Source organism: Zosterops lateralis (genome assembly GCF_965231275.1).
Source record: "Zosterops lateralis genome assembly, chromosome: 3".
In the NCBI taxonomy this organism is placed as follows: domain Eukaryota; kingdom Metazoa; phylum Chordata; class Aves; order Passeriformes; family Zosteropidae; genus Zosterops; species Zosterops lateralis.
Window position 1 is genome coordinate 28,851,127 of NC_139764.1, and position 22,749 is coordinate 28,873,875.

Genomic DNA, 22,749 nt, shown 5'->3' on the forward strand with positions numbered 1-22,749 from the left:
TCCTTTCTGAAACATCCTACTACATTAAGTTATGCACTGTTTCTAAAACGATCAGTGACAAGCATTACAGATGCATGAATTCCCCTGAAATGTTTGGTTTGTGGTGAATGTTGGAAATAAAACATACAACATTCACAACTCTGCAATTTTTAATTTGTATGTCATCTAAAAAGCACAGATGAAAGTATCTGCTTTACATTTCAAAGCCCATATACAGCATCTACTTTGAAGGCAGGTAATAGTGCTCTCATTTGACATGATGAGAAATTAACCCAACTTAAGATCAAGGATGTTAAGAACACCCACTTTGAGACATCTGTGGGCTAAATCCAAAGCTCCAGATCTTTCATGGGCTAACAGGAGTTACATGAGCTACCCATCCTTTGAATATGAGGCACAGCTTCAAACCCCAAAACTGAGATATGCAAAATAATTAAGCAGACCTCCACAGCTCTGCTGGACTCTCAATCAGGATCAGAGCAGAGGAGCTCCGACCTCACTGTTTACAAAAAAAATACTGCAAGGTGTCTGTGAGGTGATGGCTTTCTCTTAGTGCACACTGAAGTCCGGGAAAGATCACAGCAGAGCTACAGTCTCCTGGATAATATTCACTGGAATATGCTGCTCAGCACTGGGGAACAAAGTTATTCTGTGTAGTAGACTGTTAGTCTAACCCCTGAAAGCCAACAAAGTATTCACCCACAGGGAGCACTCCGTTTTCTGAATCATCAAAACAATTCAGTGTGATGATGCTCATCTAAACTCCTTTCAATTCCAGATAGCGTTAATGAGAAGTGACGAATTTATTTCTTTCTTACACAAAAAAGTAAGAGCACTGAACCAGGAACTCCATATACCATTCTGAAAACAACGGATCCATTTTGCTGAACCTGTGAGATTCCTGTCAAGCAAACAATTCATCCCTACTCTGATTCCTATGCTACTAGGGCAATAGATATTTTGGCATGGGATTTTTCTATTTGGGATACACTTCTGTGTAAATTTTCTATTTAAGATTATTACCCGCTTCTTCCCTGGTTCCACACTTGAGCTTTGATCTGTGACCTCCTTTCATTTGATCTGGAAGTCCATACCTCAGATAGAAACTCAGAAACAGCAGAAGAAACCCTCCACACATTTCCCACCTGCCACCCCGCCGACCCCTGCAGTGCGTATAGAAAAAACATATGACATACAAAATGCAGTACTGGAAAATTCTCATTACACTTCATCTGAACACCTAATTCTCCAGTGACACTCTTGCAAAGTTATAAACCAGGATATGTGAACAACAGGGAAGCACCACTCATAGACAGAAGATGAACATGCTATAGGAACTGTATCCACCTTTCCCAAAATTTGAACTTGCACAGAATCAGGAGTCATGGTTGAAGCCTGGTGCTAAATATAGCAGCTCCTCAGAAGGTTGATTCGTACTTCTCAAACTGGTTTATCAAGCCTCAAGAACATGCAGCTACTCTCCTACTCTAATCAAAAGCTTCACTTATCTCTTTTCCTTGAGCAGTACTTGACTCCTTTCATTATTCATGTCACATTTGTGCCAAATTGTGCTTTCGTCCCAACAAAGCTCATGCTTATGTGTTAATTCACAAATATCATTTAATGATGAGATTAAACTACAGCCAAAGCTCTGCCCAAAATACATCATAGTATTTTGATGGTACACTGGAAAATCTGGCAGTGTGTTTCCCTCTCCAACCGGGAGACAACTGGACAAATTATCACTAACTGTGTCACCCAGTATCCTATATGAGCCTGACATGGCTTCAGGACCCCATAACCTAACAGTTAAGTAAGAAGAAGGGAATATCTGTGCTGGACAATTTTACTAGCCACATGTGGTTTTTTTCTCTCAGACTGAAAATGCCAAAGGACTCTGAGTGATCCCATCTAATCTGATGAGAAGCACCCGGAATGACACAACTGCCATCTCGCCTGGAATTGATCAAAAAAACATTCTTTTTTTGCACGAAAGCTCCATATGCTCGAGTGCCTCTTTCAAAACCACAGCATCTAGCCTTTGTTGGCTGGCCACTGCTCCTGCCTACCTCTGAACTACACATCCTGGAAAGGAAAAAAAACCCACCAAACTTCAGGAGGTTTTTTGTCTGAGCTCTCCCCAGCTTTGTCCCCTTGCCAGCTCCCTGCATTCTTTTTCCAACTGAGTTTGTGTAATCACTTTGATGACTGCTCAAGCTGTATCTCCTCTCTTGAATTTCAGTTAGATGTGACTTACAAGCCAGAACTGCTGTTCTGCTCAACAGTATTGCTCTCTGCTACCCACTCATTCTCTTGCCCTTAACCTGTGGGGCAGGAGTGCAGAAAACAGGGCTCCCACACCTCACTCATGGTTTTCAGCAGCAGGTGATCACCAAGGCACTGCTTCTGACAGAAAGGCATTCTCTGAGATTCCCTGTAAAATTGATCTTTCCAAGCAACACACTGCCTTGCTCAATGATTTCAGTAACAAAATCATAGATACTAGCAATAAGACACAAGCTTCCAGAGAATTTCCTCACCTTTTTCCTGTATTTCTGTATCTCATTGTGCTTTGAAATGAATAAAACAAATACTCCTTACAGACATTTGGGCAGCTAACAAACACTGCAGCCAGAATTCGGGAATTTGCTTTTCTACAGATGACTTTGTTTACAATAGGTGGGTTTATGTCTGTATGTCTACCTTTAAACACACAGACACAAAAGAAAACCCTGAGAAAAGTGGCAAAATCAGTGCACTCAACTGTAAATTTGCTATTAAAGACATTCCTATAGGTTACTGCTATAAATCACCAAAACTTACAGAATTAGTTTCCTTCCATTTCTCTAATGAAAGTTGTAAAGTATATTCTGTCCATGAGACAGGCTACTAAAGATTAACTCCTTTATTCTTGATAAGAAATACAACTTCCGGCATTTTCTGCGGCTATAGTTTGCAAAAGCAAGAAGTCTTATTTCCCCACTATTCTCATTTCTCTGTTCTTGTTCTTTTGAAAACCTAATTATGCAATATCACCAATCCAACTCAAACCTTTCTGGTTTCTGTAGTGACCAAAATTACTTGGCATTGAAAACTGTGTTGGGGGAAGTCATGAAATCTGATGTTGTTCAATATCATCATTACTGCAATTGGCATTTCTGGGCAACTAGGCAGGCAAGGAGATACAGAGCCAGGTTTGCCTTCCCTCTCACCACAGCCAGAACTGATGTGAAGAAACTGAGAAGAGTAAGTTATGTTCCACAACAATCTGGATGATATTTGGTTCTGCAGAGAATAGTTTTAAAGAAGAAAGGGAGGCATATAACATTTGTTAGCTAACCATGAAGAGGAAAAAACCATGAAGAGGAGTTTGGCCAAGAATATGCTGCACTATTACACAGCGGATTGCATTTGCAACTTCCTACAGCTCAGGCCAGAAAAAGATACTTGGGAAGGTGACGCTCTGGATGTGCCAGAAGTGCCAGCTTCCACTAGCTATTTTTAACTGCAGGAATTTCATTAGAAAGGATGGCTGCACACAGTTGGTCTTTCCTCCTCTTCATCCTTTCTGCAACTCAGATATCCCAGAGTGCTATCTACCATTACAACTGGCATTCCTCGTGTGCATGCACTGGAAGCCCAGGGTCTGCTCCAGCACAAGGTGAGCTACATACCAGGACTGAGCATCCGCTTGGAGGAGACCCTGAGCTGGACCCATCATAAAGCCAAGAGGAGGAGAGCAAATCAAAAAAGAGATGCAGCACGTTTTGCTGTAGTGATTCTGATTTGTGTTGCATTCTATGGTTAGCCCAAGAGAAGCAATAAAAGTAATTTCCTGCTCTGCTCTCAACCTGCATGAATTATACCACTGTTTCATTTACTAAAGCATCCCAGAAGTGAGATGGCACAAAGATATTTCTGAACTCAGCCTCTCTAGACCTCATCACAATGTATTCTCAGTTGCAGATGTTGGATGTGGTACCATTTCCATGTTCTGGCCCACAGATAAAATACTCAAGTTGCTACACATATGCTGCCAGCATCCCTACCTTTCTATGTCCAGAATAATAATCAACTGGGTTAATTTCCAAACTGGAATATTTCTCAGTATGCCAGTAGTGGAGCCCAAGCACCTGCTCTCATAGCATATTTCCATAAACTCCCTGCAGCCTCTTCAAGGAGCATCCAATTCAAAGCATCTCTGCATTGCTATGTACTTTCTCCTTTATGTGGATATTTACAATAATGTCCAGTTCTAAAAATGAGACAGCTGATAGCCTGACAAAAATTTTCCTCTGGTCCTATTTTTTTTAAGATAAGCATAGAAAACAAAACATGGTTAACAAGGGAAACAGGTTCACTTGACACTGGCAAGCCAATGTCTGCATGTTTTGTTCCCTATCTACAAAACAGCACTCTGAATAGCACTTTCCTCATGTTGTAAATAATGTAAGGTGCTTAGCAATAAGTATACATGTACATGGAATAAAGCTGTAGGACACAATGGGACACAATGCCATGACTTGTTAGTGATCATGTGTAGCAAAGCCAAACAACTCTTGGTATCAGTAAAGTAGTTTTACTATGAGATTTTTGTTGCCTGGCACAATACAATCTTAGAAGGGGCTTAAAAACTAAATATTGGCTTTAATCTTCTTTTTATATTATTTTTTCATTAAGTACCCTTGGTAATTTAATGCAATTTGTGGCAAATTCTAATACTGCTTTGGGCCCACTTCTCCCTGTCAGCTGTATCTCTGTTAAATTATGCATTTCCATCTGGAAAGAAACTGTACAGGACTGTAGGCTCTCTTCCACTTAGAGTCAGGAATGGAAAGGGATTTAATTAGATGCTCCGTGGTTGAGAAAAGGACTAGAGTAAAGCCTGGGTGGTCCATGGAATCTTCCACTGGAAAACAAGACTGCAAATTGTTCTGTACAAGCCTGCTTCTGTTTGCTCATTTTGTTTACATTGTTTGTTCTTACAGATTAAAATAGACAGTTACTAGGCAGATAAACAGTGTTTCCTTCCACGACAATGTTGTCTAGAAGTTGAGAGCTGCATGGGACAATATATGCCTGTGCTTCAGCTTTGGCTGCATCACTCCAACTCCCTATATAACTTGGAGCAGAACATTTTTAGCCTGTGCTTCAGTGCACCCAGTCACTAACATTTTTGTTCCACTTATCCCATTTGTACAAGGGGGATAATACAGCTTTCTGCTCTCCAAGGGGAAAGAGGGAGCATCCTCTTTAGAAGGCCTGAATCAGAAGCAGAAACTCATGAGGAACTAAGCAAGTCCCATCTAGACTTAACTGTGAGTCAACTCACATGCAGTGATTTCAGTCATGTGCCCTTTCACAGTTCAGCTGAACTTCAGAACATAATAGATGCAGCTTTATTTAGACTTACAGTGGTGATCACTGACTGGAGTGCCTAGGAGATTAACTTACTCCTCATGGTTTTTCTGTTCCAAAATCCAATTGATTCCATATTTGTAAAAGAGGGAATGCAGAAGGCTAAGTCAGAAAGTGGGATATGACGGGAACTAAACTTATTTATTAACCTGTTTGGGTTGCACGTTAAAGAAAGGAAGCTATTATGCTGTTGTTTTGTGGGATGTTAATGGGAGCTCTGGGCATAATTACTCTGTGTTGGTGTGTCTGAATAAACTCCATGATAAAGAAGATGTTTGCCCAGTAGTAACTTCTCTTTCCTTAAAAATGAAAGGGGAGAAAAAAAAGAACAGGAAAAGAAAAAAGAGGAAAAAAAAAACAAAAAAAAAAGAGAAAAAAAGATGATAAAAAGAGGGAAAAGAGAGAAAAGAGAGAAAAGAAAAAAAAAGAGAAAAAGAAAAGAGAGAAAATAAAAAGAGAAAAAGAAAAAGAAAAAAGAGAAAAGAAAAAGAGAGAGAAAAAGAAAAAGAAAAAGAAAAAGAAAAAGAAAAAGAAAAAGAAAAAGAAAAAGAAAAAGAAAAAGAAAAAGGATACATTTTGGGGTTAAGAAAAAAAAGAAAAAGGAAAACCACAAAGGTTTACTCCTTGCTACATCCAGGGGTAGGAAAAGGTTAAACAGTCAACATTTTTCTTTTCTTAGCAAGTTAAAGAACTGTACATCAGACACATTGTCTGCCAAATGCTTCATTTACTACCAGCTGCATTTTTACTTTGTTGAGAGATAGCTGAAATAAAATCACTGTTCTTTGTGCAAACGGCATGCTAAATAATGCACGGCTACAAGATTATTAAATAGCAAAGGCATTTGATAATATTAGAGTCAACCACAAGTCCCACTTCTGCTGATGCACAGAATTTTGAGTAATTAGTCATTGCACAGAGTGTTGTATTTATATCCCCTTGAGCCTCAGACGTTAGGCCACAAAGTCAGGAGACAAAGAATTGCTGTTATTAGGAGGACTGTTTTGGATTTATTTATATTCTAAGGCTTTATTTCAGTGTCCACTTCACTCCTCTGGCTCAGGCTTCCTCCAAACCAGAAGATACAGCTAAGTCAGAGAATTTTAGTGTAAACCATATTTTTACAGACAAGACCTCTCCACTTCAAGCAGAAGCACTTCAATGAATTTGCAAAGCCCCAAAAAAAAGCACAACTAGCCTGAGGTTATACAAAAAGCCTGGGAAAAAGGCCTCCCAGGTTCTCTTCTGATCTCTAACAGACTTCTCATGGCTTATATGCAACACATTAATAGCAGCTCCAATTTATGGACAGATAAATTGGGATACAAAGAAGACACGTAACTCTTCCAAGGATTTACAGCAAGTCTTTTGCAGAGCCCTGGAACTCTTAATCAGTCCTTTGTTTAAATTGCTAAACCACAATGCCTTCTTTAGACCACAATTGCTGCACAGGCCTGAATACTGTGACATATCTAAAATTATATAGCTATACACTTATATGAGGCTTTATTAAAATAAAGGTTGTGTAACATCTTCAGAGTTCAATACAAAGCTGCTCAGTGAGCAATCTACTGTTTAAAGACAGCCTTCATAATTCTCTCTCCTAGTAGAATAGACAGATCTAATAAATTGTAATGAGAAATCTGAGGGAAACAACAGGATTTGAACACAAAACATCTGATGACAATTCATATTGTAGCAATGAGCCTTTCTTTTGCAGAACTGACATGAAAGAATAATGGTAACATTTTTGATTATGACAAATAGTATGTGTCATATCTCTGAGAATATTGCACAGAAACGGACTATATAGAATAAATAATATGCTCATGTCAAATTTCAAGCAGAGTAGATTAAATGTTGAATTTTATCCTTTCTCCTAAATGACTTCCATGTGGACAAGCACGACACTTCAACCTGTGAGCTTCTCGTAGCAGGTTGTGCAATCTGTAACCAAAAAACACAACCAGACAGGGAAAATGCTGGTAATATAAGAAATTACATGGTAAATGTAGTGGTTGTGCTTAGAAATAGTGTGAAGTTAAACATTCTAGGTTCTCCATGGCATTTACAAGAGAGGCCATTGACTTGCTGTGATTACTAGGGACACCATTGTGAAAAGTGATTCTAAGTTTTCATTTAAATGTTGTGTGCCCAAGTGCATCCCCATTTGCCTTTCAATAAAATACATCTATGCCTACGCCAGACATGCAGACAGCTGATCTGGCTGTGAGTGTGCTAATGCAGGGCTTTTTGCATACCACAGTGGTATAAGTAAACCTAGAGGTCAACTGATGAAGAGAACTTAAATAGAGCAACTATACTACGTATTTAGAAGATCAGATGAGACAAAAATTAGAAAGCCACTCTAACTGGTGCAAGTGTATGTTTGTCACCCCAAGCTGGGCTATGCAGCAAACTAGAGGCTCTAAAAACTAACTGCAGATGACCTCCTCCCCAAAGTGATCTCAGTGCTGTAACCTAGAAATGGGGGGCCAACAGACAGGCAACCTCAGCTTACTTAGAGAGCCCCCCATTTTCCCCTAATGCTGCAGCACAAGAGAGATTCTGCCAGTGCCAGCTCTCCAACTTGAATCATGCACCCTAGACAGGACACCCCACCTTCAACTGCAAGGAGCAATCACAGAGCAAATCCCAGAGCCAGCAGACATGTTCCAGCCTGCCATAGCCACTGACCACCAGACTGCCCCACCTCCAGAGGAGGCCTGGCATGGCTCTGAAGCCCAGATCCTCAGTAACCTGGAGCTCCAGACAGCCTGAATGCCTCTCCAAAGTCCACCTGCACATACTAAGCCCCAGGCAGGCCTCTGGCAGTACCTCAATGACTGGACTTGGTTCCCAGCTGTCACTTGAAATGCTCAGCTCCATACTATCCCATAGTGCTTTTTTTCAAAATGGAAGGGAACTAATCTCACTGCTGGCCAAATTCCAGCTTTGAGTAATTACATTCTTCTGACAAATTTTCCTTGGCAGTTTCAATGGAATATAATTAGTAAATGTAAATAGATGTAAATAGTGCTGTAAATTACACTTTGCGTGATTGTCAGAAGACAGGGGGAGAGCAAGGGTGAAGGGGCAGAAAGAGCAGAGCTTCATTCTCCTGTATGGATGATGTTGTGGCCTTCTATCTCATCAGACCACGTATGTCTCTGCTCAGACAGCTTGTTCAGGGCTACTGCAGCAGCAGATGTCAAAATCCAGGATCATCATGTGGTTCATCCCACAGATCAGCCCCTTCACCTCAAGTACAATTCCGACATGATGGTGTTTGGTCATGTCCCACAGCTGTTTGTGAGCAGCTGCCGTGCTCCACCTCAGCTGTGCTTCTGCTTCAGCAGCAGGCAAACCGCTTCATACACACACAACTGCAAAATGTGTGTATTATTGTTTGCTATGAAATGCTTACAGATTTGTGAATGATTTGTGAAACCTTCTGCTACCAACAGAAGTGTCATATAAATGAAATTATATAATTATCCTTCACATCTATTTTAATGTAGCTTCATGTACTAGTTTTACCTAGAGTAGAAATAGATTCTTCTAAAAAAAAAGTAAATGCATATATTTAACTTAATATAGTCAAGTAAATTTAAAAGCAACTATTTAAAGTAATGAAAATAGAATATAATGTATACCTATATTAGTACTTTATTATGTGTCAAATGTCTCATGTACGTCAACTGTTTCAATTACAAATTGATATAGCTGGTGGGCTTAGATCTTTCTGTCAGACCAAAAATTTGAGGATGATTTTTCAATAATATGCTTATTTTTCTGTTTATTCAAACTTTGCATACAGAAAGTCGATAGCAGGAACTAGTAAAATGAAGGGAAAGTTAATTTTATTAACAAAAGCCTATTGCACTGTTTAGCTACAACAGGAGAAACAGATGTTTCAGCTTTACAATACCATGTCTTGCAAAACTTCCTCCCGAACAACTATTCGTGCTCTACATGTTTTGGATTGTGTATGGAGAGCTCGGCTAACAGTCATGAGAAGCATTGCATACATTACTACAGCCCACACTAAGATAATTAGTGCTAAAAAAAAGAATCAACAGGACTTTTCCCCCTCTTTATAGTATAGATTTAGTGTGGGTGAAAACCACCAGATTTTCAATCTTGAAGATTCACATTCCACCACAGAGTGGGAGATGTAGCCAGCTTTTCCCAGTGTTCTGCCAATAAACACTTAGATTAACTACCTCAAGGGCACGGAGGAAGGACCAGGCTCTACAGCCTATCAACCCTTAGTGTCTCTGATGAACCTGTGAACAGGGAGAATGGGGAACACACAAACTGGGACAAGGAACTCAAATTCTTATTTTTTGTGGCTGTACATATCCAAGTATTTTTTTGTTCAAAAATTCCTAAAATTGCTGTGGACAAGAGAAATTACCAGGGGTCAGTACTGAAGTTGCATTGCTGCAGAGAGAACTCTGGGCAGTGGTAACAGCCATGGAAAATTTCTACCATGAAAGGGACTTTGAAGCTAATTTTGTGTCTTGCATGTGTATCTTCCAAATGGCAAACTCTGGATTTTAACAAGAACTCTGTAGCCTTTTGCAAATTGTGTGATAGGGTACACACATCATTTGACTCTTAGTCTGGCAGTAACTTTACCTTCTGCAGATCTAAACAATGTCAATACAGATACAGGCGCATAACCTGATGTGATTGTGCCTGGTCCCTCAAGATGCTGAAGTCAGGGCAGTTTAAGGTAGCAACTTTTTTTTTTTAGCATCAAACAGCAGGCTAAAAGCATTCCACATGAACATCTCTGAATACCCTGTGGGCAGGTGGCTACCTGGTAAGCCACATTACAAGTTTGATCCTTCTCCTGGGGAAGGATCTACTGTGGACATGCCTTGAAGAAAGTAACATATCCTACTAGAATGTTTAGTGCTTATTTTAATAATAGAGCAATACAGGTTAGTTGAGGATGACATTATTTTGCTTAGTGTTTGTAATGGTTGCTTTAAAACCACTTGCTTTCAGGCAAAGTGATAATCAGGCTAAGCACTGTAAGACTTTTATAATGGAAGGCCAACACATATTTTTTCATTCAGGCTGCAAGAATAAACCAAGCACAGCTGTTTTACTGAAAACAACCCACTAGTATTTAAGTAGATTAACAAAATTAACTGTGAAAATTCTCTGCTATGTGGAAGCCAATAACCTGTTGGCCACAAGGAGGCAGGGCAAGGATTTAGTAAATTAAAAGAAACTGTTTTTATTTAAAATAAAAAGAACTAAAAAAAAAAGAGGAGCATTACATTTGTTCAGACATGAAACTCCAAACTGCTAAGTAAGATAAAAAGCATTTTTCACCCACAGTGTGTGGTTTCAGTATTGCTGTTTTATTCCAAGAGCAGCAAATCTTTAAGATACCAAACAATAGCTGATCTGGAAGCAATTTTCTTCTTTTGAAGAAGCAGATCACACATATTTCTTCAACATCACTTCTGTGTGATAGAGAAAAAAGCTCTGACAGTAAGCTTTGATAGCAGCAGTGGATTTACCAGCTCAGAGCAAGAAGCTGTATTGCCAGGTTCACAAGGTGTTGCTCCCCAGCTAATAAATCCTGCTTCTGGACAGCTTTGGGAGTTCTGCCTTTCACTTCCTTGGTACTTCTTATTCTGGGCTAAGAGCAAGCAGAGGCAATTTGGTGTCTGTAGTGCCCTACCAAGACCCTTATGCAGAGGGCAGTGATGTCTCCTTTCCCTAACTAGAAATCTAAGACATTCCAAAACTAGTACTAACCCAAGGTCAAAATTCTAAATGACAAAGGGGCAAAAGAGGAAATAAACCTGAACTATCTCTATTTCAGAGTTAGATAGAAAAATATTATATTTAACAATGAAACAATGCTTTCCACAGTATCAGAATACTACAGTCCAAACCTATAAGTGATCTTCTGATTGAGATGAAGTGACTTTACTCTTAGCTCTGTTACTGCATGGTACTGACCTAGGTAATTTCAGCTCCCTGTGCCTCTGCTTCTTCATCCTTTAAGCCGTTGCCTTTCCTCTTTGTGAATCAGTATGAGGTCCATGGATAAAAAACATGCTACAAGAACTAGTTGTTATTAATGCAATTCAGATATGGAATGTACCAGATGGTAAAATCTCCAGGATTTTAATGAACTATTGTAACAGAACATATGTAATATGACGTTATTATAACAGGCATTTAAATGTATAGTTAGTACATATAACAGGACCTGCTCTGCTCTCAGTAACTCCACTGGAATTATTTTGGATTTATGTCAGATAATACTAGGAACACAAAATAGCCCCATATGTGCAATGTGGTAAGGTTTTCATAGCAATGCTATCTTAACTATTGCCTGTCCTGTTTTTCTCTTTTGCTGAGGGTATTGTATTCTGTGGTTTCACAGAGCATGTTTTCTACACTTAGTTCTGAGCAGGAAGAAAAGAAGTATTCTAATATCAAAGATTAAAATGCACCTGACCAAGCATCCCTTACCTAGTATCATAAAACAGTTGTCATGAAGTAGCAAGATTTGAGTTTTTCCACTATAATCCATAAAAATTATGTCTTTAATCACCTTATGCTAGACTTGGTAAGTAGTTCATGCTTTGTCAGAAAAATCAAGCATTCAGTTTCAAACTGTGAGTAGTATCTGTTTTCTCACAGTGTTTGAGTTCTAGACAAGATGAATTAAAGGAAAGGGCAAAGGTGAAAAAACAGGACTGCAGCTCAAGCCAGTGACATCACACTCTACAGTCAGAGACAGGTACTTCAGTAAAGGAGGAACATGGGGACACTTTCAGTATGTATAATAGTTCTAGGTCATCCACAACATAGACTGTAAAACTCAGGTGAGGTTTATAGTCTGTATTGTAGATGAGCTAGAACTATTATACATACTATTTAATACAGGAGACACTGGAAGCAAGATATCAATTTCATGTCATAAATTAGCCTTTGTGCTAGTGCCCAAAGATTTGGCTGATTACTCACTGCTTTCCCCTAGTGCTTAAGCAGTCTTTTCCAAAGCAAGACAGTTAAACCACAAAAACGTACCGTAGTGTCCACAGCCCTGACCTTCCCAGCAGGAACGTGCTTTGGAATGGGTTCGTCTCCTGATATCATCATGCAGCCTTCTGCTCCAAGAGTAACAATTACGAGCTTACAGCCTCTTTCTAACAGCATGCGTCCCACCTTTTCAGCATCTTCAAGATTGCCAACTGAGATGCCCGTTAAAATTTCTGCCTGGAAAACAACCCACACAAATGAAAATCAAAATCTGACAGCATTCATTTTTGGACAACAGTTGCATTTGAAAACAGTGTTTAATATCTTTTAAAAATGTGTATTGTATGATGATCATGAACCCACTTCCTATGCTGATATTCAGCTATGTCTTGCTCCTTGCTTGGAATCAGTGTGTACTTCAGGCACAGCTCTCTCTCTAATGGAGAGCAGCCTAGGCAGAGAAACACAGGAGGTGTGGGTTCCGTTCCAGCTTGTACAACTTACCTGGCATACAACCCTTAGTAAAATCACATTTCTCCCACTTGCCTCAGTTTTTTCATTTGTGAAATGGACAGAGTCACACAGTCTTGGCAAAAGCATTTTGTGGTTTAATGTGAAAAAATGCTACAAGTTAATTTGGTCACTATTCTTGTGGCACATTTATCACTATGTGAGAAACTTTTTAAACATTTCTTAAAATTCTCAGTGTTCAGCTAGAGGTACATCACAAGGGAAAATCTCTTCCAGGAATAAAAAAATTGCTCAACTTTGACCAGTCTCTTCAGTTTAATATAGATTTTTGGATGAAAAACCCCAGAATTTATCTGAAGTCTCTTTGGACAAAGGCCCATTAAAATACTATTTTATATTTGTGTTACCACCATGTCTATTTTGCCTCTGTCACCTGTGCTGACCCCGTACAAACACAGTTAAACTCTTCTTCTAACTGATGGTGAGCTTAAGTAAACTTCTCCCAGTTGGGTCTTAAAATTAATCTCTTTTAGTTTTACCCAACTAAGAGCAAAACTTCCCCAAAATCTGCAATGAAGACTTCAGAATCAAACAACATTTTCACCACTTCATACATTTTCTTGACGGCACTGTATTGTCAAATGTAATGTGCTTTTTCTTATCCTTTTGGAAGGGAAAAGAACAAGAATGAAACAGGAAGAAAAGGAAGGGAAATTGTCTTTTCTCTGAAACAGTCTGCCAGGTAGTTCTCCTGCATAATACTGTATGTCTTCAACTGTAAGTAAACAGACATGTTACATTTTGCTGTCTTTACTAAATTTTGTCCTGCTTGCCTGAGAAAAGGGAAGCCTTACTGTAGCTTGCATTACAAGGTTACTGCTGGATCTTGAAGAATGCAATCTGAAGCATTTTCAGGTAACTGCTTCATAGCTGAGCATAACTTCCACACTCCTAGGGTTTATTTTCAGCAGAAAACTTTCCTTGGAATCTGTTCAGCAGCTACTCTCCTGACCTTTGCCGCATGGGCAACTCAGCTTCTTGAGAAACAGCTGCTGGAATATTTCAAACTACCTTCCTCTGCATGACTGAAGCTTGAATTCAGTGCTCGCAGTTCTTGATGTAACAAACTGTAAACTACAGTGATTAACCAAGTGCTTCGGGGAGTGTTGGCCATGCCCGCAGCAAAGAGAGGGCGGGCAGGCAGCTGGGGACAGGAACTACTACAGCCATCTACAAGCAAACCGCCCCCAGCTGTGAGTCAGCGCCCGCTGCTCGCCACTGTCATTTCCTGAGTTTCAGCCTGACCCAGGCAAGAGCCACCCTTGGGCTCTGCAGGGCCACGCTGTGCCAACACACTCCCTAGGGTTTATAGTATCACTTCCAGAGCACTTAATCGCTTTAATTTTTAAACACACGTCACCAAGTTCTGCAGTCCCTACTTAGACAAACGCACAAATTATTTCAAGCACTGTTGATCTGATCACTACGAGGCAGAGCCTGGTGTGGCAGGACTTAAGTTGTTAAACTTGTGCACTGCAGGGGCAAGGCGTGGCCAACACGTACACACAATTTAGAATTACTTTTTCTAACCACACTGATCCCAGACAAGAATACAGTAAGACCTAAATTATAAGAAAGCAACTAAATCTGTCCAATTTTCTCTTTGGCATGCCACCATGGGGCTTGAACTTCTCTTGCAGTATAAACTATTTAAGCATATTAAACATCCTTCAGTTTTTAAGAGGTTATAAAACTATTGTCAAGTAAGAAAATTCGTTTCAAAAAGTATCTTACAAAACTTTTTGAATGCATCTTCTTGCAAGCTTTCCAGGAAACCAATTCACTAACAATGGTTTTGAAGTAACTACAGATAAGATGACATATAATTTTAAAAAATATATATATGTACACTCTATTCAAGTGTCTAAAGAGTCCAAGTCTCCTAATGAATTTTAATATTTCTGGAGTAGGAACGATGTATTCCTGTATTCAGAACACCCGGTGTCCTGTGTTACAAGAATAAAAGTAATTTAACACAAATTCTTGAATGAAACAGGCAAACTGAATTTTCAGAGTACTTTATGAGGGGCAATAATTCCGAACATTCTACCTCTGTTGCAAAGTCTCCAGAAGGAAAGTGGATTTGGTTTTGGTAGAGTAACAGTCAACATAATATTGCTTTATTTACCTGGTATTTGTACTTCTGTAAGCTCATGAGCAAGGTAAAGGAAGTATTTAAATATAATATTCTTCCTAATGAAATGCACAACCTGTATGCTTAGTATTAAGACAGGAATCAACAGGAAAAAATCAACAGGATTTTTTGCTTGAGTAGTGAAAGAATTGTTTTGGGACAGATATTTGTAGAAATCTTTCTTTTCATCTTTGCACTGCTTATACCAATAAACAAAATTATTTTGAGCAGTCTATATAAAAAGAGATCTTCGGCTGCTTCAAGACATTATCATCTAACTCATCTACAGCAGGATGGTAAAACTAAAAAACACTGGAACAAGCTGGAAGAACCATAAAAGCAGCAGAAGCCAGACAGATTCTGTGCCAATGATTAGAGATTGCGGTAAATGTCAACTGATGTTAAATACTGTGGTGAGTTTTTAAGTTCCTCCCTTCAGTAGAATCTTATTTAAAAAACAAACTGTGGTACAATTGAGGGAAATAACTAATGGTTATGTAAAGAAAAAATTAAATAACAATACTAAAAGCCCAATGTGGACATTTGCCATCATACTGTACAAAAGAGCAGCAAATGAAGAATTTTATTTTTCTGCAGCTAGTCTCATAAAACTACTCAGTTAAATGGACTTATTAAAGCAAGACAATATTCCACACAACTGCTGTCAGAATAAACCTATGATGGATATTTTGTAATCAATCTACATACTATTTTCTTAATTTTGTTTGCAAGACTGGTAGAAAAATGTAACTAAAGCTTTTAATTTCATAGATATGGAGGTTCTTGGCCATAGTCTTTACTAATCTTAGTTAAGCCTCCATCTCTCTTTAGACTGTGGGTCTAGTCATGGTAAGCTGACACAAACCAGAAGTGTCACATAAAAGAAAATGGACCTGCTTTTTCCCTGCCCCTCTTGTCCACATGGTCCATTCTCTTGTGCCAGAACAGCCACTTGTGTGGCCTGGAAACAAACTGGATTGCAAAGCATATCTGTGTTAAAATTAACACCACCCTGAGTCCCACATTAGCCCCAAAAGTCAATGCAAAGCAATTAACTTCTTTCAACAGCACCACTAATTTACACTGGCTAAAAGTGAGAATGATCCTAAGACGTGAACACTTGCCAATTGTTCCTAGCTGTGGTGCATTTGGGGCAGCCACTTCCAGGGAGATGTTCTGGATCCTCTGCTTGGCATTTCCAAAACCAAATCTGCAGCATCGTTATGTAGTTTGGGAACACTGGCACAAGTAAGACACTGACCTAACAAGCACACTGCAGTGGAAGGCTGTCCAGACAGCCAGAGCACCAGAGACCAGGACACACAAGAGGAGGCTGGGAGAAGTAGGGCTGTTCAACCTGAAGAACTCCTGGCTAAGTGGAAAATCTAATTGCTGTCTAGGGCAATTTAGTAGGTGGGTATAGAGAAGATGAAGCCAGAGGCTTCTTGAAGGTGCACAGGGATAGGGCTAGACACAACAAGTACAAACTACAACATGGGAAATTCCAATATTAGGACAAGCTTTTTCACCACAAGGGTGATGAAGCACTGGAACACGTGCCCAGAGGTCATGCAGTCTCCAGCCTCGGGAGATTCAGAACTTGACTGGACAAAGCCCTGAGCAATCCATCCTAAACTGGACAGACTTCACCAGGGTATTGGACCAGTTGAACATCCAGAGGTCTGTTCCTAACTCCCACAATCCTCTGATCCTCAGCAAGAAACAACAAGAAGTAATAATTCTTTGGGGAGCAGTCTATTATTTGGACTGGGGTTTGTGCATCTAGGACAATAACAACTTTGCAAATATTGCCAGGTACTACTGGAAGAGAAATAATAAATAGTAACAGAGAAACTGTCCCAGTTTTAAGGCTAATCCATCTAAAACTACATATGACAATTTAAAATACTTTTCATTTCAAATATTTCAACACAGTAAGTCAGTTGGCTACAAACTTGGCCTGTACCTTAGGAGATTTTTTTTGAGAATGACAAAATAAGAATTCAATCTCATTAATTACAACACATGTGAACAGTCCCCAAGAAGTAGTACAACAGATTTAGTGTATAAGAAATTGCAAGGTCAGGCCACAAGCCAAGCTAGTTCCAGTTGTTTCAAATTATAAAATTTTTACATACACAGAAATACTTATCGTGCTAAAATAATTAAAAACTGATTGAAATAAATTGGCCTGAAGCTATTAATTTCTCTCCCAAAAGTAACATCTTTCATTTTAGACTAAATATGGGAACATTCATAGTTTCCAGCAACTGATAAAATGGGGTTTAGAACAAGGATGGAAATAAAATATACTTATGAATTGCTGGCAACTTCTATGTAATGGCAGAATGGTAGCTTTCCATTACTTAAAACACGAAAGGCAAATTCAAGAGCTGTTCTGAAATATTTTATTTCTAAAAGACCTGTTTTTATTTTGACTCCTAGAGAGATCAATTATATTTTCATAAGATTATTCTTAGTATTAATCTCTCTATATTAATAAGCAGTATCTTAAATGTCCTTATTCCAGACTACAGATAAAGTTTTATAAACTTTGTATTCTTTGAATCTTGCAAAAGGCAATAGTGTCTCTTGATTCTGGACATACTAACAAATATTTGTTAAAAAAAATAATCTATTCTCTGTTAAAAGACAGTAACACTTTAAAGGAAACAGTAGGAATGTATCTGTTTTTCTGTGTTATTTTTATAGATCTTACAGCTTTAACAAAATTAGCAATTAACTTGTACTGCTTTCTACTATTGAAGCTCCTAAGTATTCTGCTAGCATTTAATTAAATCTTTGCAAGGCCTTCTTTAGATCAGAAGTCTGATACTCATTTTACATTAGGGAGAAAGTAGTTCCCAATTTTGTATTAAAAACAGCTTGTCAAACTTAATCATTTGCTGTAACCATTCAGGAGTTTTTCTGCTCCTGAAGGGCTCCTCAGTATTCTTTGAACAGAGAAGCAGCTGTTCTTCAAAACGTTTAGGATCAAATTGAAATTGCTGATGTGCAATATATTTGGTTCCTAACCTGCAGGGCTATGTAACTGCATGCACACGCTAAGAAGGAAAAACAACACATGAACTGTATTGACATTGTGGTTATGCCTAGAGCCATCTGCAGCAAGGAATCACACAAATATGTGGGAAAAAAATGGTGAGTATTCCAAAGAGCTTGTCTTGTATAGGGTTGTCTCTTTTTCAACATTTATAGATGACTGAAAAGAACAGCCATTAGTTTTCACCAGGATGACATTGGATACATTTATTTTTCATTAGAAGAATTAAGGGAATGGAGAACTAGCACATTCCTGCACAAACCTCAGGGATTAGGCTGTGCTACATCTGGGAATTAACAAACTAGTCTCAACAAGTTTGATCTTTCTGGGAAAAGATAAAACTGAACTACAGGCTAAGCAAAGAAAGAACTGATAACCTTGCAAGATTTGTTCTGCCTTTTTTTGTTCATGAACCACATAAAAAGAAAGTAATGTTAGACATAAAAAACCCTGTTATTGCAACAAGCAAGAGTGAAAAGAACAGCTTGTGAACAGCCTTCTAGACAAAGTAATGGTAGATAATTCACTGATAGTATAATTTTGTTTTCTTCTCTCTAGCACGTAAATCCATAAGAACAAGCTGTGCTGTTATACCAGATGATTTTATATTATTTCATTAAATCCTAAAGCATTTAATAAAGAATGGAATATAAAGTGCTGATGTCGTATTTGATATTTGCATGTTTGAGAGCCAACATCCCATGGCTGAGACTATAGCTGACATATTTAAACTTCTGTTCTGTGACAAAGGCATTGCAGATCAAGACCCCGACCTTTAGAGCTGTAAATAACAGAAACTTCTGACTCAGTAAGAATGCAGCTGAACTCAAGGACCATCCTCTTTTTCTCATCTTAAATATTACAAACACTTCACATAGTCTATGAGATGTCTTAAACTATATGGTTGGTGTTCTGTTTGACAGCTAATATAATTTTCTGTTATAAACCTACTGTTCACATATTATCCACAAACCACAGGATTTTACAATTTAAAAGTATTTCTTTGTGAACAAGAAAGAGAGGGACATTATGATAAAATTCTGATAAATACTTGGAAATGTAAATTCCTAAGAAGAGTAAACCAAGCAATAAAAAAAAAAAACTGTGTAAATTTAATATTGGTGTGTTAAAAAGAATGTTTTAGAAGCAGTAGAACTGGGTAGCTCTAAAGAATTTACCTTCAACCCCAAGGTGATTTATTAACTATTTAAAAGACTTAGTAAAGATAAAGCAGAAACACACTTTTTTTCCCTTGAGGTAGCTAAAAATACCAGCTAAAAAAATAAAAGGGTAAAGCTGAACATTAATAGGATTTTGGCTATAGGAAGACATTTGAGATTTAGAAATACCAAGTAGGAGAGGCAATGGAGCTGGAACAGAACATCTCAGGAAGAGAGCTGTAAGCAGGACATTCAATAAATTTGGACACAGAGAATAATAATTTCTAAAAATCTACAAGAATGACCATAGTGGCTTAGAGAAAAAGTACTTTTTATCCAAATATTCTTTTCTAATTATGAACACCAGTAAACAATAAGGGAAATTTAAAAAATATATAGGATAAAAAGATTTTTTCCCAGTATATGTTCAGGATCACCAAAGTCTTAGGTACTTCCTAATTTAAGATGATGATGGAAATGCATATGCAGTTGGTTTGAATTGATAAATTTTTTAAAAATCAGAATTATCTTTAAGATTTCTAGAACTAATTGTTGCTTTTAAGTGCAATGCAGATATATGATTGCTAACCTTTATTTGGGTATGTAAACATTTATCTGTATATCAAACTTCTCAAGTGTATTCATTACAGAGATCTGAAATTAAAGAAAGTCATGAAAGAAAACAGAAAACAGATGGTATATGAACATACAACAATTACTAAAAAAACCTAATTTTATACTGTGATATAAGAAAAACAAATGCTTGATTTTTCCTTTTTTTCTCAGCAAAAAGATGGGAACAATGGCAATGGTTTGTCCCTGAAAATCAATTCAATACAAATCAGACACACAGAGAGAATGAAATCAAACAAAATTGAATATTACATTTGTGATAACATAATCAATTTCACTGCAAAGTTTCAAAAGGTTGTTTTTAAAACAAAGGTATTTATGAACCATTGTCGTTCTCAGAATATGCTGTAGGAGTCCTACACTTGGATTTATGTTCCCATGATATGCCTGGCAGAAACTCCCATATGTCTAACATTTCCATAAATTCAGAAGAGATGAGCCTCAACAGCACAGAACATATTTCTGTGCCTGACCTTGCATCCAGTGATCCTAGCTATCTTCACATGGTAATTAGTTTTTAAAAGAAAATAGCAGAAAAGAATGCAAACTGTACCCCTAGCTCTGCAGGAAAAGGTAGATGAGTGAGCAGGGATCTATTATAATTATACATCTGTATTTCTTGTTCTCTAAATAGAAGTAATTTTCTTTTCTCCATGTGGTGGTAATAATAATATCCGTGGATCCAGCAAGCTACACTTCTCAAAGAATGTCTTTTTCAAGACTGTCCCCTAGCAATAATACACAACAAAAGGAAAACCTTAACATGTGTGATGCAAAGAGAGAAAAGTCAAGAATAGACAAGTAATGAAAAACAAAGTTTTGTTTCTAACATATGGGGAATAAGTTTTTGCAGGGAGAAAGAATTAACAAGTGGCATTATGAAAAAAGCAAACAACGAATGACATTTACTAAATAGCGGGAGAGTATGGATGTTCTCAGCCCAAAATGTGAGCCATTGCACCATTTAGCCAACCCAGAGGCATAGTCCAGGCATAAGAGCTTTCTGATAGCATTATGAAAACACGAAACTGGTGTTCTGCAAGTCCCCTGAAGAAGAATAAATACTTTGCCTTAGCATTCTCTTCATCACATAGAATTGAATTCTGATATCTGTTGGGCAGTGTCTGTATCACTGCCACTTATCCTGGCTTTCAGAGACCTGAAGAGCCATAAATCTTCCACCTTGCTATTTTGCTAATTCTTGAATTCTCTGGAGTATGTGAACTTGACACATAATGAAACATCCCAGAATAAAATTTAAATGTCTTTTTTGGTTACTTAGGCTGACTCTTAAATGCTAGAAGACTCATGGACTGAAAACTTCTGATATAGTTTGTGATGGGGTTCAACAGAAATTTTAAAAGAGGGTAATTGAGTCTTCAATAAATTTACACTGACAGACGTTGTCATCAGATAAAAAATGCTACAAGTAATCAGGGCCAGGCTCTTTTAGCTCTTCCCCCTCCTCTCCACCAAAGGAACCATGTTCATTGTAGAAATCATGTTTCTTAGAGATAACTTGAACTCTGATCAAGGCATGGTTCCTATCCACTAGGTCACTTCTCCCACATTCCTGTTTATATAAAGAGAGGGTGAGGGGAAGGAACACAGCATGCCTAATGCTAATAAGTAGCAAATTTAAACAAAGGTCTTATGAGATGTGGTTAATTTGTCTTTTGTGACAGAACCAATTTCCTTTGGGAGAAGTAACACTCGAATTAGAAAAGAGAGGGAAAGGGGTGGGGGGAAAGAAAAAAGGAAAATATACAGTTGAAGGCCAGAGAAGATTCGCTGAAAACGTATCTGACAGGAAGAGGCATATGAAGCTTCTATTTACCATCAAGTGCAACAAGCGTGCATCACCTCCTGGCAAGAGAAATTAAAACTGTCAGAACACTATGGCTAATGCATTCCTGCTAATCATATCAAGGGACCACAGAACAAGGACAAGACTCTATTTTAATATTTAACACTCAGTGATAACATTTAACAAGTGTCCTTTTATGGGTGTGTTTTGCTAATCTACTTGTAAGGAAGGCTGGACCCAACTTTCCTGCTGCAAACAGCTAATTTAATTTCAAGTGCAAGCTAAAGTTATTTTAGAATACTCCTCTTTGCTGGTGAGGTCAGGAATCAAACCTGTCACTCCAGAAGTCCTATGTAAGTGGAGCATGGCTCAATTTTCCTGCTCCCTATGCTGCATTTCTGAGAAAAGTATCCTTCTGAAATGTTCCTGCTTAAGACTCCTTCTTAAACATGACATAATATGACCATTACCTCAGTTTCATTGCAGCAGAAGATATCAGAATAGGTATAAAACTGTGGATCTAGGTCAGCAAGGGCTGGAGCTGGATTAAACAAAGTCTTTACTGGAAAAAAAAAAAAGAAAATCTAAATCTGTCGTGTTTTAAATTCATAAATCAATAAAGACCATTGTGTTTCAATCACAGACCCCAATATTTATTATTAACACACAATTTATTCTCATTTTCTGCATCCTCATGTTATACAAACGCTAAAAGCTTTATTTATTATAATAAAGTTCCATTCTAATTCATGTGCAGGTACCTGTCATGATGGGAATATGACAGAAGAGTAACAGAAAAAACCCCCAAGAAATTATTAAGTTTTTTTCAAAAAGAGAAAATACTTAGACATTAATGCAGTTTGTTTAACTGATAATGCTTCTTCCATGATATTAATAAGTTTTACAAGAACTGATTTAGTTCTAGAATTTTTCAGTGTCGTTATCTGGGTTCTGTACATGAAGAATCACGAGTTATGGA

General features: G+C 38.0%; 1 protein-coding gene across 3 annotated transcripts in view; it reads right to left on the reverse strand.

The window, feature by feature from the left end:
- Positions 1-22,749, reverse strand: part of RBKS (ribokinase) — a 71,732-nt gene that overhangs the window by 9,063 nt on the left and 39,920 nt on the right. For 2 of the 3 annotated variants that reach the window (XM_083857088.1, XM_083857087.1), the window contains 2 exons: positions 22,241-22,332; positions 12,490-12,678 (listed from right to left, as the gene is read on the reverse strand). In XM_083857088.1, the coding sequence (XP_083713214.1) occupies positions 12,490-12,678; positions 22,241-22,332 (281 nt within the window). Of the gene's footprint in view, positions 1-10,774; positions 10,905-12,489; positions 12,679-22,240; positions 22,333-22,749 lie in introns of those variants that run through there. The other variant, XM_083857089.1, reaches the window with a different exon arrangement.